Source organism: Centropristis striata, chromosome 23 (genome assembly GCF_030273125.1).
Source record: "Centropristis striata isolate RG_2023a ecotype Rhode Island chromosome 23, C.striata_1.0, whole genome shotgun sequence".
Lineage (NCBI taxonomy): Eukaryota > Metazoa > Chordata > Actinopteri > Perciformes > Serranidae > Centropristis > Centropristis striata.
The window spans coordinates 31,842,484-31,857,486 of record NC_081539.1 but is presented as its reverse complement, the minus strand read 5'-3'; the positions used below and the strand labels follow the sequence as shown (position 1 = coordinate 31,857,486).

Below are 15,003 nucleotides of genomic sequence, written 5' to 3'. Positions count from 1 at the left end.
CAATGGTTTGTCATACAAACCATTCCATGTTTGTATGCTAATGTTAATGTAACCATTAACATTTTGTAACACTTTTCTTCTGTAGGTTGTGGCTGAGTCCTCTAGGTGGCGCTGTTGTTCTAAGTGGAGGAAATCAAAGAAACTACAGAAAACAGAGAAAGATCAACAGCACCAGGGTAAACCCATAGACACACACACACATATATATGTGTGTGTGTGTGTGTGTGTGTGTGTGTGTGTGTGTCTATGGGTTTACCTGTGAGGCTACATGTCATTTCTTATGTGTATTTAAAAAACCCTATATCATCTAAATCTACATATCCTGATATCAAAGTGTGGTTAGCCTCAAAGACACAAAGATTCTTCTGTCAAATGAATTCAAAACAGTTCAACTTTAAACTGGAATCCAGCTTTTCTCTGTTAATGTAAAAAAAGAGAAGGATTTAATACAAAAACACATTGCAGAAACAGCCAACTGAAGGCTACTCAGAGATAAAAACGCTTGTTTTTTTGCAATCAAACAGTCCCAGCAGCAGCAGCACTTTATCTCAGTATTGATCTATGAACCTGAGGCCAAAGGTGTCTGCTGCTGTACGTGTTGCTGTGAGGACAGACAGGCTGAACCAGTCAGCTCAAAGCCTAAAACAAATACAGGATCCTGAGGAACAGAAAGCACGTCAGAGCCTCCCATTGTAAACACAGTCAGCTCATCAAACTATCAATATGCCAACACTCTGTTATTTCATTAAGACTCAAACAGATAAACTAATAAAACTAAACTAGATGAACCATCTGACTGATAAACAGGTGATGACTTGCTGTTCAATCATTCTTTTATTCATTCATGATACCTGGCAAAGTTCAAAGTTGGATCCAAAGGTCAAAGGTTGCCCTTGTTGACAGTGCGTGCACCATTAGTTATTGATTCTTTGATCTGACTGACGGAGTGATTAATACTGTGGGCAAAGTGTGTGTACATAGAAGAAAGGTGAGGCAGAAGCAGCTGGAGAGGGAGAACTTAAAGATTAGTAAATGATCTCTCTACTGTGTTAATGCAGTTACACTCTGACCATATTAACTAAAGCACTGAGACAGTATGGATGGATTCATGTCTAAATGTTCCCGCTGTAAACATGAGCATTATATTTGTCTGTTACACAATTTAAACTTCTTTTATATTACTCTATATGTGTTCTTTCATAGGGTTGTGTATGTATCATTAATTATGCCTCAAGATCTAGCTTTAGACAAGTGACTGAGAAGTTAGTGTCAAGTTTTCTTACTGCTGTTTCAGCTTTCTGAAACACAGCAAGAAAACTCATTAAGACTCACAAAGCAAATATGACCTTTAAAAAAATCTTATTGGAAATGTTAACATGAAAACATTAAAAAAAATTCAAGGACACATCCTGTTGGTATATGCTGCTTACCATAAATAGATAATTCATTAATCACAACCCCAGACAAGAGACACGTAGCAACCAGGAAGAGAAACATAAAACGACTACAGAGAGACACAAAAAACTACAAAGAGATGCAAAAAGCTGCAAAAAGTGACCATTGAGAGTCACAATGGAAATGAAAAGTGACACCACAAAAAAACTTAAAATGACAACAAAGATACACAAAAGGACAACAAAGTATTTACATTTTTTCAGAATATGTATTTTTATCTCGGACATATGTAAGCTAATTCCAGATCTGAAGATTTCATTATAGAGGATACCTGAAACTGATAATAATACCTTTGAAATATTATCCAGTTTATATTCATTTCATGTCTCATTTACGTCCTGCATTTCTTTGTGTGCGTATTTAGTTTTAGACTGTTTAGTTGTGCCTTTTGGCCTTTAAAACCAGGGTGAAACATCTTAATAGGATGGACTTAATGTGTGACTGACAAATAAGAGTTCTTCAGGCCACAAATCACACCTGAGAACTGTGAAATCAAACAACAGCACTCACATGCTTCATTGTGCTCCAGGGTTAACAGCATGCTGCAGCTTTTAATGCTTCTGTTTGTCTTTGCTGCTTGCTGCATTTCTGAATGTTCCCTTTCATAGCTGTGGGCTGCAGCCTATAGCATGCATGCATTAACTCATTGTGTATGTGTGTGTGTGTGTGTGTGTGTGTGTGTGTGTGTGTGTGTGTGTGTGTGTGTGTGTTTGGCTGCTGACTCAGCAGAGCCTATCAGAGAACATGAGACTTCAGGGCTGAAGTTTAACCAGACATGTTGAATCTGTCTCTACAGTATATTCTCCTGTTCAGACCCGCCCTTTAACTTCCTCACCAACATCTCACTGTATACTGTGTGTGTGTGTGTGTGTGTGTGTGTGTGTGTGTGTGTGTGTGTGTGTGTGTGAGACCCCCTCCCCCAGTTCCCAGAGAGAAAAACATTCACAGGAAACTCACTTAAAGTCCAGATGTATTGTTGGTGTAAAGTGTGATCCTCCTGCTGGCTCATGTCTGTCTCACTCAAACTTATCAATGTTGTAAAAAACATAATAACAATATTCTCTGGGAGGATTAACTGTATAAACCCTGAGTGGGAAACTTCACAGCCTCTAATGGCAGCAAGAGAGAACTGCTTGAAATTTGATCCCCAGAACTCAAAAATCATGGAACATGATGTTCAGAATTGCAAAGTCCAAGATTCATGTTAGAGAAGCAGAAGATTTTCAGCCCTTTCCCTAAAGAAAAGAGAGTTTTATGTCTCTTTTCAGGTTGAGTCTTTTAAAAGCCTTTTATTCACGAGCTGAAACAATTATCGATTATTGGTTGACAGAAAAGTAAAAAGCAACAAGTTATTTATTCACTTCTTTTAGCTTCTCAAATGTGATGTTTTACTGCTTTTCTTTGTTTTCTCTGTTAGAAAACTGTTATCTTCATTTTTCTGGTAGTTTTCTTTTTTAAAAACCTTGAAGCAATTATGCATAACTTTAATCCTTAATTATCTTTATCATAAATAAAATGGGCGACAAATAAAAAAAAAAGACCCCTCCTCACAGTTGATATAAATGAGGAAATTAGCGAGAGAGACCAAACATGTTTGTTTCTGCTGGAAAGCTGAGTATTTTAACATAACTGACTCCTTTTGGAGCCAGCCTCAAGTGGCCAGTGGAGGAATTGCAGTTTTTGTCACTTTAGCATTAGATGTTGTTTTGTTAGGCCGTGACCTCTAGCGGTCGCAGTATTTATGACGGAGGTATGAAATTAGGTGACGTTGTTTTAACCTCGAAAATTAACTTCTGTAGATATGTTCTGTTCTGCTTAACCTGGGTTTTTTTATTATTTTTTTTATTTTTTACATTTGCATAAGTTGTATAAGATATAGAAGGTCTGTAAATACAATAAAGATAAAAAAGTGCATTATAAATACAGTAAATATACAAATGCAACAGGTCTTACGTAAGAAGAGATATGTACAAATAGAAATATTGAAAAACATTTAAGTAAATAAATGTGACATAATTATTTAGTAGTTTTTGTAAATACTTTTTGCCTTTAACCAAGTACTTTTGGTGCGGATAAGTAAAACCAACACAGCCACATACACGTTTAAAACAATGTGTTTTCACAATGTGAAATGTAACGGTCAAATTTCACAAGATATCAAACAAACCATTGTGCAAAACTTTTCAGAAGGTGTCAAATACAAACCCATTTATGAGAATATATTGAAGAAATATACAGTGTGTAAATAATATTAATAGTAATGTGAATTCTACAGATAAAACACGCCATGGTGGTTGGTTTGGTTGGTTTGATGATTTGGATGCCAACTGGTTTCTCCAGGTGTGCTGGTAGAATGGTAGAGTTGTTGAGGCCATTGTGTAATGTGAAACCTCTTTCTTCACATGAAGCTGTAGAGGAGGGCTTTCATCATCATCATCATCATCATCATCATCATCAGTGAGATCCATTTCCGTACCATTGCTCCTATTTCCGGGTTGTTCCACGCTTGTTTTGAGGGGCTCGGCCATGCAGGAACTCTAAAACTTGCGTCAGCCGCTCGGTCGGTCGGTCGGTCGGTTGGTCTGTCGGTCGGTCTGTCTGTGACTGGAGGAGCAACAACACACAACATGGGCACAGAAGGAGAAGTTACCTGCGTGATATTGAACTTTTAAAGCGCCTCCTCCTTCTCAGAGTCCAGCTGAACCGGCGTCCTGAGGTGAAACGTCACTTTTTAAAGGCGGTGAGGCGTTCGGGGACCGTGGGGAGTTGCAGCACCGGGGGTCGTGCAGCAGTTTAGTGCTCTCATCAAGGTGTATCCGTGTGAATGTCCACGTTGAGCAAAGTGCAAGGTCCTCTCCGGGCTCAGATATGAGCTGCGAGCAGCTCTAGCACCAGCTCCTCACTTCACCTCTGCAGCTACTTCACTTCAATGTGCCTTTTTACACTTTGGTTTTTATAAGCTACTTTTATTTTTGCACCGAACATGTCGTGCCTGTTGCTGGGAGTCATACGAAGGTGAGCAATTGGGACTTTGTGTTTATGTGTTTGTTTGTTTTTTAAATTAAAAACCGTGTTTTAGCTTTCTACAAGTTACATTTGATTGCACTTAAGCTAATGTTTGAAGATTTTTCTTCATAATACACCAAATGGCTTAAGCAATAAAAAAAAACCCAAATCAAAATCTGCTTAATTAGTGAAAGCCAGTTAACTTAGCATTATTTTTAATACACATACAGAAAATGTGTTGTAGACATAATGTTGCCTCCATTTGGACTATTTGTTAACACATTATTGAATAAGAATACATGATATAGTACGGCTAGGCATTACATCAATATTATATCAATATTTCATGTTATAAGACTAGACATCATCTTGGATTTTAGATATTTTAATATTGTTGTTGTCTTTTCCTGGTTTTAAGGCTTCATTACACTAAATTGATTTCATTTCTCAAGCTTTCAGCATTTTTTAAAATCAATTTCTTTACCCACCCCCACTAAATCTACATTATTGATGATTAGCAAAACATTTCATTGTATAAATATTTTCTGAAAGCACCAATAGCCAACCCTAAAATCTTCACACTATCGTAATTGACAAATTTGTTTAAAAGCAAAGTGATATTTGCCCTGCCCTGAATTATAGATCCGGTCCAGCGTCTGTCAGCATTATTCCAGCATTGTAATGTTTATTAGCTTCTATGACTGCTGTCACAAACACGTCTGACTTGATCTCCCAGACGAGCATCAGATCAGATGACATGAAGTAGTAACTGATTTTAAAAACAGGCTTTCTGCATTCCTTCTCTTCACCAACTTCCCCTGCAGGCTTTGTGATGAGCCCCCGTCTCACAGGGACCCCGGGCTCCGTGAGCTCCACGGCATCTTGTGTTTGGTTTGATTTTGTCATTAAAGATGCATGTGAGGGAGAAGCTGCCACCATGGCAGGCGTGAGCTGGTGACAGGGAGGCCCATGTTGCTGTGCTTTCTGTTTGTATTTCTGCTTGAGAGATAGTTAATGACTCTGTGCCTGAATGTCCTGCAGCATGTTCCATGTTCCCCCCGGTACTCGCTGTACCACGGCTGATGCAGCACGTGTGCATGTTCTAAGTGATACTCTGGCTTGTCAATGCTTCATGTGCAGACTCTGCCCTGAGACCAGGATCCTGAGAGGCCAGGATCCTGAGAGGGGGAGTGTCGGCCTGTCTGGCTGTGCTGTGAGAGGATTGGCTTGTTGGTTTGGAGGTGTGCTTGAAGAAACGCTGTCCAGCTGCAGGCTGCAGAGACAGACGGGGGAATGGATGCCAGACCAGGGTTATCTGCTGCTGACATCCTGCACAATGTCCTCTATTTCAAAAGGTTCACCCTTAAAGAAAGATAATGATGCTCCCTTCAGTTCTGCAGAGTTCCCATTGAAATGTCCCATAGAGGATTTGTGGATAAATGTGAGCTAACTGTATGGAGAGCTGGTCCTCAGCAGGTAATAATAATAATAATAATACATAGTACGGGGGTTGGGCCGAGGAATGGTGAAAGACAAAGAGCAGAGACAAAAGCACAGAGGATGAATGACCACGGGGGGGAAATTGGGAGCAAAGGTCGTCAGAGTCAAAAAATGTGTCTTTTTTTATGCAAAGAGGGAAGAACAAAGCTGCTGATACCATCCCACTGCTTTTATCTTTATCTTTATCTTCTGTCTCTGTGCTGGAGCAAGCAGTCATCAAATGTTTTCTGTTTCAATAATGACACATTTTGTCCAACTCCTCTTACCCTAATCACATTGGAGATAATATTCAGCACCCCTTGAATGGTTACAGTAATTAGTGGCATGGCAGGGTGGATTATTGGAAGCTTAATTGATTTACTGCAGGGGAAGAAGAGACTAAAGTTCAGTACAGCTGATTTAAGGAGATCATCTAATATCACAGATAGGACAAACAAAGTGTCCTTTATTTTTTGGTCTTCTGTGGCTAAAGGTCAGACTAGTGAGCTGTGATACAGTAACACTATTGTTCTTTTAGTTCTACGTCAGATAAGCATTCATTCATTCAGATCTAGTCAAACAGCCTGGGAAAGTGACGGTTTCTGCCACATGTCAGCCATGTTTCCTTTGGAAGAAAAGACAGATTGGAGTGTTTGAGGAGATAAACATCTACTGAGTTCTGCTCCACCAGGCTGACATTTGTAGTTTTGAGTGAAAAATCATTGCAGTCATTTGGATTTCACTACAAAAGTAATTTAATCCCAACATTAATCTCTATAAGCGTTGCCAGATGGGCAATATTAAACTGTCATGCCTTAAACGAGCCTTAAAATGATCAATCACAGGATCACTGGATCCATATTTTGATCAGGATCCATATCCTGATCATGTTGGCACTTCTTTGAAATGGGACGGCACAAAATGGACAAATTCCTGTACATTTTGACACTTAATTATACATCATACAGAGGGCAAAATTACTGTACAAATACAGCCATCTGTGCATATTTGAACAAATATTTACAGATGGGATTGATCCCGATATGCTTTTGATATTATTGGACAATAATATCTGTCAACCAAAACAACCGTTGGTCTCTAATATACAGTTTATAATACTGTATGTACTACATGTAAATGTGTTATTTACCACAGCTGTAATGTTCTAGAAAAGCTTAAATGCTTGAAAAGTGCTTAAATTTGACTTGAGCTGAAATAGACTACAGATTACATTCACACCAACTCACCTTTAGCCTCCACTTCCTGTGATTATTGCACATGTGAACAAATCACAGCCGATGCTGACCTTTTATTATTTATTTATTTGATTTATTTGATTAACAGCTGTTAATGCTAGCAGCTGTTATTCAGGTAAATGCCTTTTTATGGTGCACTTGCTGCCTATGTGCCAAAGAGGTGCATGCTATTAATGGAGTGATTTGTGATTCTCATGTCTCATATCATCTTTACATCATGTTCACACATCTCTCATAGTGTTCTATGGTATGGACAGAGATAAATGCTTGTGAGGATCCCAGATCAAGAACGTAGAGAATGTAGAGAAGTGTCATCTTTAACAACTACTATCTAACCTTCATCCCAAAATTATTGTCAAGACTACAATATTGAATTCAAGACGAATATTAAAAATGATATCTTCAGCTGCCGATCTGGCTCCGGCTGTATGTTGAATGTAGTTTTCAGCACAGCGTGGAGTGTGTTCATCATTAATTGCTCCCACATCAATGTTTAAACAAGCTGCAGGTTCAGAGTTTGGACCGTGAGGCTGGCAGCTCTTTGCCCTCTCACTGTGGCGCTGCATGCTATCATCAGCTGTCTGCTGCCCTTTGTACAACACAACCAGATTGACTTGTGTGTCTGCATGCAGCAGTGTGTGTGTGTGTGCATGTGATGTATAATGGCGCCCTCGCTGCAGCCAATTGGGAGACGCGTGCCTGCACTTGACGGGACGCCCCATTGTCTTTGAAACAACAGAGTAGAGGAGTGTGATTTATATTCCCAGTAAATTAGCTGTAGATGTGCTTCCATTCATGGCTGGGACGAGTTGTTACAACACTTTATCTTTATTCATTCCTTATTTGAGGATGCAGAATTTAATTCTTATTTTATTTTTTTACATTTTTAAAGAGGTCACCTGGGGTCATCCTCATTGTCCACAGACTGAAAACAAAGCCCGTACTGTACACACATCATCTGTTCCATTGTGTGACAGACAGGAGACAGGCTTGTGTTATAACAGCCTGCATAGCTGCTGCCCTCTCACTGGCTTGTGTTAGTGAATATCATGCTCCAGACCAACAATGGGCCGGCCCCCCGCCATGCCTCTCATTATCTCATTATGGTGAAGTGTGTTTGAGGCTCTAAGGTTCCACTGATGGCTGCACCACAATGCTATCACATATCTGGGCCTTGTTTAAACTTGTGTTGAAGTGTTTGTGCTCTTACAACTCCATCGTTATGCCACATTTCAGTCTCCCGTTAGCCAATAAGGAGGACGCTGGTTCAGTCCTGGTCAGAGTGGGGTCCTCCTCTAATGTTCTCACGGCTGATTGACTTCTATCAACGCTGTGTTTGTTTCTTTCTGTTTTCTGACTCGTGATCAATCAGTGTTTTTCTAAAACACCAAACAATGAATGATGAAATGCTGGATCTCTTCCAGACATGGTGGTGTTGGAGCCAGTGTGGGGGTCCGGTCCCTGGCCTCCCTCCCCTCGCTGCCCCCGGCGGTGGCAGAGTTTGTGAAGGGAGCGGTGGACGAGTGCAAGCCTGCCGGCGTGCACGTGGTGACGGGGACGCCGGAGGAAACGGCCAACATCCTGGCCGGGCTGGAGAGGGACGGGATGGTCAAGAAGCTCCCCAAGTATGAGAACTGGTAAGGACCTCAACTTCCTATACTTGAATGTGTTGCTTTAAGGCAACTACGTGGCTTTATTTAACTTTAAAGTTTTTTTTGCTTCATGCTGTGATTCCTGCTCAGTTGGTTGGCGCGTACAGACCCGAAGGACGTGGCTCGGGTGGAGAGCAAGACGGTTATTGTGACCAAGAACCAGAGGGACACCATCCCCATCCCTGCTGCCGGGGCCAAGAGCCAGCTGGGCAGCTGGATGAGCGAGTCCGACTGGAATAAAGCCAGACAGGAGCGCTTCCCCGGCTGCATGGCAGGTACGCTGGGGGGAAACACATTGTTGTCCATTGTTGCCAGGAGAAGAATTATTGTGACCTGAACACATGCGAATGGTTGAAATCTAACTAATGCTGCATTGTGTCTTCGTCTTTACTGCCATTGTTGACATGTTACTGAGCTTTTTTATATGTTCGCCCCGGCAACTGCCAGCAAACAGCATAAATGCTTGAAACAGGACTTGTGTGTGTGTTTCCTAAAAATAATTCCATAATGCTGCTAGTAAAGCCCAATTTATCAGCCGATACTGGCCTAACAGAGAAAAATCTGTAATTAAGGAATGGTGTGATAAAGGTATTTATTTTATTTAGAATTATTTAATCTTTAATTAAATGACTAGCAATGAATTATACATCTTCTACTATTTAGGTATTTATTTTACTTGTATTTTTCTTTAAGTGGTCTAGCAGCTGACCTTATCATACAGCACTGATTAGGTATTTACTTTTTTTGTATGTTTTTTTATTTTCTCACTGGTCATTTCCATAATTGTTTGAAAACGTAATGCATAGTATGTATAATAATGTTAAATAATCTCTAATAAAGTATTGGTGCGCAGTCAACAAAGAACAGGTCTATTTTCATCCTAAATAAAATGTTATCAGCCTCAAAAATCCCTCCAAAATGTAGGCTCTAGCGACCAGTGTGAAAAAGTCCACTGACTACTTTTTAGGAATCATATCTCCGTCCTGGTATAATATAAGTAAATAATAATAAATAATATAAGCACATGGTAACAGTTGTTGATATTGAAACATGTTGTGTTCATGCTTCTCTGCAGGTCGGACCATGTACGTGATCCCCTTCAGTATGGGTCCTGTAGGCTCCACGCTCTCTAAATATGGAGTCCAGGTACTGGCTGCTCCACACTGGATACTAGATAGAAAAAGCATGCAATAAAGCAATAAGCCTGCCCCGAGCTTTGCTATAAATAGCTGTGATTTATTACAGTCATTAATCACACAGTATAATCTAATAAATGTAGCACTTTATGGTTATTACTGACTGAATGTTGTAGATCTGGGTGATCAACATGTTTTCTGTCTGCAGGTGACCGACTCCCCATATGTGGTGGCCAGTATGGGCATCATGACGCGTATGGGTTCTCCCGTCCTCAACAAGCTGAGCGAAGGAGTGGAGTTTGTCCGCTGTCAGCATTCTGTGGGCCGACCGTTGCCACTTAAAGGTAAAATTCTAGGAGCCAGAAACAAGTTGTTGAAGTGCTTCAAACCTAAAGATGTCACTAAGGATCCCTCTCTGTCTCCTCTGCAGCCCCGCTGGTCAACTCGTGGCCCTGTAACCCAGAGAAGGTCCTGATATCTCACCTGCCAGACGCCAGGCGGATCATGTCCTTCGGCAGTGGCTACGGAGGAAACTCTCTCCTGGGAAAGAAGTGTTTCGCCCTGCGAATCGCCTCCCGCATCGCCAAGGACGAAGGCTGGCTGGCCGAACACATGCTGGTGAGTAACGTTTCATTTACATTTAGTCATTTACATTCAGTCATTTAGCAGACGCTTTTATCCAAAGACACTTACAGGAAGAGTAAAAGCAAACAATCAAGCTATAGTGCAATAGAATAGTTTAGTGCATTCACACCGTATCAAGCTGTGCGCTGATGATTATTTTTGCCTCTGTTGGCTGATTTACTGTGATGCAGCCTGATGTCTGAGCCAAGAGGACTCAGGAGGATGCTAATTTGTTGGTTTAAAAAGTGTGATTCTCTTATTTCTCTAAGGAATCAAGATTTGTGAAGTAAAACGTAGTTAATCAGTCATATTTGTAAACACAGTACTGCATATTATTACACACCCATTATGAGATTATTATTATTACACATTATGATCACTTCAGAAATGCAAACATGTTCAGAACAGATTATATGTGATCATTCTGGTAACTTGTATCATCATTAAATAATTAATTTAAATAAATAAATGAAACTATTTGTCCCAGCAAAGACTTTCTGTGGCTCCAGCTGTTCCACTTCTCCATATAAGACGTGATGAGCTTAAACACAGCTGTTAACTTTATGTTAATCACAGAATGTTTGTTAGAATTTAGTAGATTTACTTTTGATTATGGGTAAAACTTTGGCTATTATTAAATTATGACTGTATTATTGAATTACCCCATTCAATATGTCTACGATGGGCCAATATTGGTTGACCTTTATTATTTCCTTTTCAATAGTTCAAGCCTGATGAAGTATATGGAAGGGATTTCCTGTTTATTTAGTAGATGACAGTGTGTGGTCATGATGTGTTGACGAGCCATGAAGAGTTGAATATGAATGATATTTCCTCCTCAGATCCTGGGGATTACCAACCCTCAGGGCGTGAAGCGCTACGTGGCGGCGGCCTTCCCCAGCGCCTGTGGTAAAACCAACCTGGCCATGATGAAACCGTCTCTGCCAGGCTGGAAGGTCGAGTGTGTGGGCGACGACATCGCGTGGATGAAGTTCGACAGTCAGGGTGGGAGAGAGGAGGAGGCGTCCATCAGAAGCAGCCGTCGCTCCTCGTCCTGCTTTAACTCCTCATGTGTTCTCCCTCTGCAGGGAAACTGAGAGCCATTAACCCGGAGAACGGGTTCTTCGGCGTGGCGCCCGGCACCTCAGACAAGACCAACCCCTACGCCATGGCAACCATCGCCAGGAACACCGTGTTCACCAACGTTGGCGAGACCAGCGATGGCGGCGTGTGGTGGGAGGGTCTCGACCCGCCGGCAGCCGGAGTCCAACTCACTGACTGGCACGGAAACACCTGGCAGCCAGGTACCACCAGGCTGGACCTTTATAAAGAAGATACACCACTTTCTAATGTTCATTCTAATATTCAGCAGTTTTACTGTTTGTTTATTTGCCAAGAAAGATATAAAGTTCTGACATGACTCATATTAAACTTTAACAATGAGTCAATAATACATGATGTATCATGTATTTTGATATTTGTCATCACAGACATAATGATGATAAATCAAACAAACAGCCATAGTGGACACAGTGCCATCTGGTGGTGTGTCAGGGCAGTTCTTCATACATGAAAAGAAATAAACCAAAGATCAGCCACAGTATGAACCATGATATTCACATATTGATGGTGTTAACTAAATTATTTTGATAAAAAATAAGTAAATACTGTTGTACCAAATAACATGAACAGCACTAAAAGGTGAAATAAACGTTTATTTCCTGTTTGTTACTAAAGGAAGCTCGACTCCGTGCGCTCATCCCAACTCCCGTTTCTGCGCTCCGGCGGCTCAGTGTCCCATCATCGACCCGGAGTGGGAGAGCGAGGAGGGCGTTCCCATCGACGCCATCATCTTCGGTGGCAGGAGGCCTGAAGGTTGGTGCTGCTCTCATTTAAGACTTTTCCTTGTTCTTTTATTTATTGCATGGAAGAATAATGTCAGCCCAATGGAAGAATGGAGCATTTCAGTGACTGAATGTGCATTACTGTGTAAAGATGAGTGTTACAATTTGTTTAGTGAATGTTATATTGTTGATTTAAATAGTAAATGGGCCAGGATCCAGTACTGAACTATGTGGAACCCCCTTTGTTAATGGTTAGCTACCAGAGTTGCACATTGCTGTCTGGGATAGTCCTGGAAGCATTTACAGGAATTGTTGAAGCAAATATTACATTATATTAAATCGTATTTATAGGAGCAGAGCATGGTCAACTGTATCAAATACTTTTGATAAATCTAAAAAGAGGGCGGCACAATATTTTCCTTTTCCCCCATAGTTTGTAACTGATGTAATATCAGTAATAGTACCATTGTTTCGACCTGAAATCAGATCAGAGAGGACTCAACACAGCGGTTAATGAACGGAATCATTTAAGCTGATTTTTAATTATAGGGACCCCAGAACCTTAGCAGGACAGGGCAGTTTGGAAGTAGGTCGATAGTTGTGAAGATTTGATTTATTGCCACTTTTACGAAGTGGGACTACATGAACCTGAGGGATAACTCCAGAAGAAAATTGATAGATTGATGGAGAAATATCATGAAACATTTACAACGCAATTAAATGTGAAAAAATGTTGATGTTGTCAGGAGTCCCTCTGGTCTACGAGTCTTTCAACTGGCAACACGGAGTCTTTGTTGGAGCCTCCATGAGGTCTGAGGCCACGGCAGCTGCTGAGCATAAAGGTACTCACACACTGAGCTCCTCACAACACAGTGATGTTTTAAGAAGTTACTCCTTCTACGACTGAAGACAATTCTTTATCAGAATTACAAAGCATTCGTGTGTCTTCCTGCAGGGAAGGTCATCATGCACGACCCCTTTGCCATGCGACCGTTCTTCGGTTACAACTTTGGCGACTACCTCGCTCACTGGCTGAGCATGGAGAGCCGAAAGGCCCCGACTCAGCTGCCGAAGATCTTCCACGTCAACTGGTTCAGAAAGGACCCTGCGACAGGCGCCTTCCTGTGGCCCGGCTTCGGGGAAAACGCCCGCGCACTGGAGTGGATCTTCAAGCGCTGCAGCCGGGAGAGGGAGGACGAGGCGGCCAAGAAGAGCATTATCGGCTGGCTGCCAGAAGATGGAGCCATCGACACTAAAGGTCTGAGCAGCAGTGTTGATATGGGCGCCCTGTTCCATGTGCCCAAGTCTTTCTGGCAGAAGGAGACGAAGGAGTTGAGAGCGTACTTCAGTCAGCAAGTCGGAGCTGATCTGCCGGCTCAGGTGGAGGCGGAGCTGAAGGCGCTGGAGGACAGAGTGCACAATTAAAACCCACTGACAGCAAGTTCAACCAGAAACACCCTGATGACTCAGGATTCAGATCATTAGGGTCACTCAGAGTCACTGGCTGGGTTTACATACACAGAGATTAGTCCTGAAATATAAAAACATAACAACTCAGAAGGAGAAACAGGTTAATAACCTGAGAGGATGCTGTGGCTTGTTGCTTTATACAACATAGGATATGTCCTGAAATGTGAAGATCACTCCGTTCAAAGGAAGACATGTTTGTTCAATCATCAAATAAAAAGCAACGTATCAAAAAGACCAGTAACCAGGCCACTAGTTCACTTTCTCTGTGCATGAAAACACAGCCAGTGACTCTTGTCTTTCTCTTTTATCAAGAGAAATCTGTCAGGAATTGAATGTCACAGATAAAAAGCAAATAATCTTTAATGCATCTTCACATGAATGCTGTGGGGCTGGTGTTATGTTGGTGCTAGGAGGAAGGTTTGACTCAACACGAAGGTTAGATTTCTGTGATATTGTCAGATTTATCATGTGGAGACACTAACGTCACTTCCTCCATTCACTCCCAAGACCTGTCATGGTACTAAAGCACAGAAACTGATTAGTGCCTCTGGAATATTGAACAGAACAGTGTCTAGGCTGCTAATGTTCACACACTGAAGCCCAGAGATCTTTTTTTCTGGTCAAATTCTGACAAAAGTAGATCAAGTTTTAACAGTTTTATTCATTAAAGGTTTTAAATTAATTTTAGCACCAGCTCTTTAATACACTATGTCTCATTAAACGCCCTTTATTTTGAATTGATAAATATAAAATAAATATATTTCACAGGGCCATTAGCTACTCAAAACATTGTAGCAGATTTCTCGTGGGGATTACTATGCATAATTCATCTTGCCACTTTTGTAATGTTTGTGATTAACTTGTATGATTTCAGGTGATGTTTACACACAATATGTGAAATGTTGGACCAATAAATGCAACTGAGATTAATAGGTATTTTTAGAAGTTGTATGCCATGGTTTTTATTACAGTGCAATGAATAAATATCCTCAAATGCAGAATTTCGGTCTCAAGTTTATTTATGAAGCAATTAAAGAACAAAAACATGCTGGGTACAAAATATGAAGGAAACAGAATAGAT

General features: G+C 41.0%; 1 protein-coding gene across 1 annotated transcript; it reads left to right on the top strand.

The window, feature by feature from the left end:
* Positions 1–4,219: 4,219 nt before the first annotated feature.
* pck2 (phosphoenolpyruvate carboxykinase 2 (mitochondrial)) lies at positions 4,220–14,916 on the top strand. Its single transcript, XM_059327331.1, has 11 exons — positions 4,220–4,470; positions 8,621–8,833; positions 8,939–9,123; positions 9,924–9,994; positions 10,193–10,328; positions 10,415–10,602; positions 11,451–11,613; positions 11,697–11,912; positions 12,346–12,483; positions 13,199–13,294; positions 13,408–14,916. Exons 1-11 carry the CDS (start codon positions 4,439–4,441, stop codon positions 13,875–13,877), a joined length of 1,908 nt encoding a protein of 635 aa, XP_059183314.1. The 5' UTR covers positions 4,220–4,438; the 3' UTR covers positions 13,878–14,916.
* The last annotated feature ends 87 nt before the right edge of the window (positions 14,917–15,003 follow it).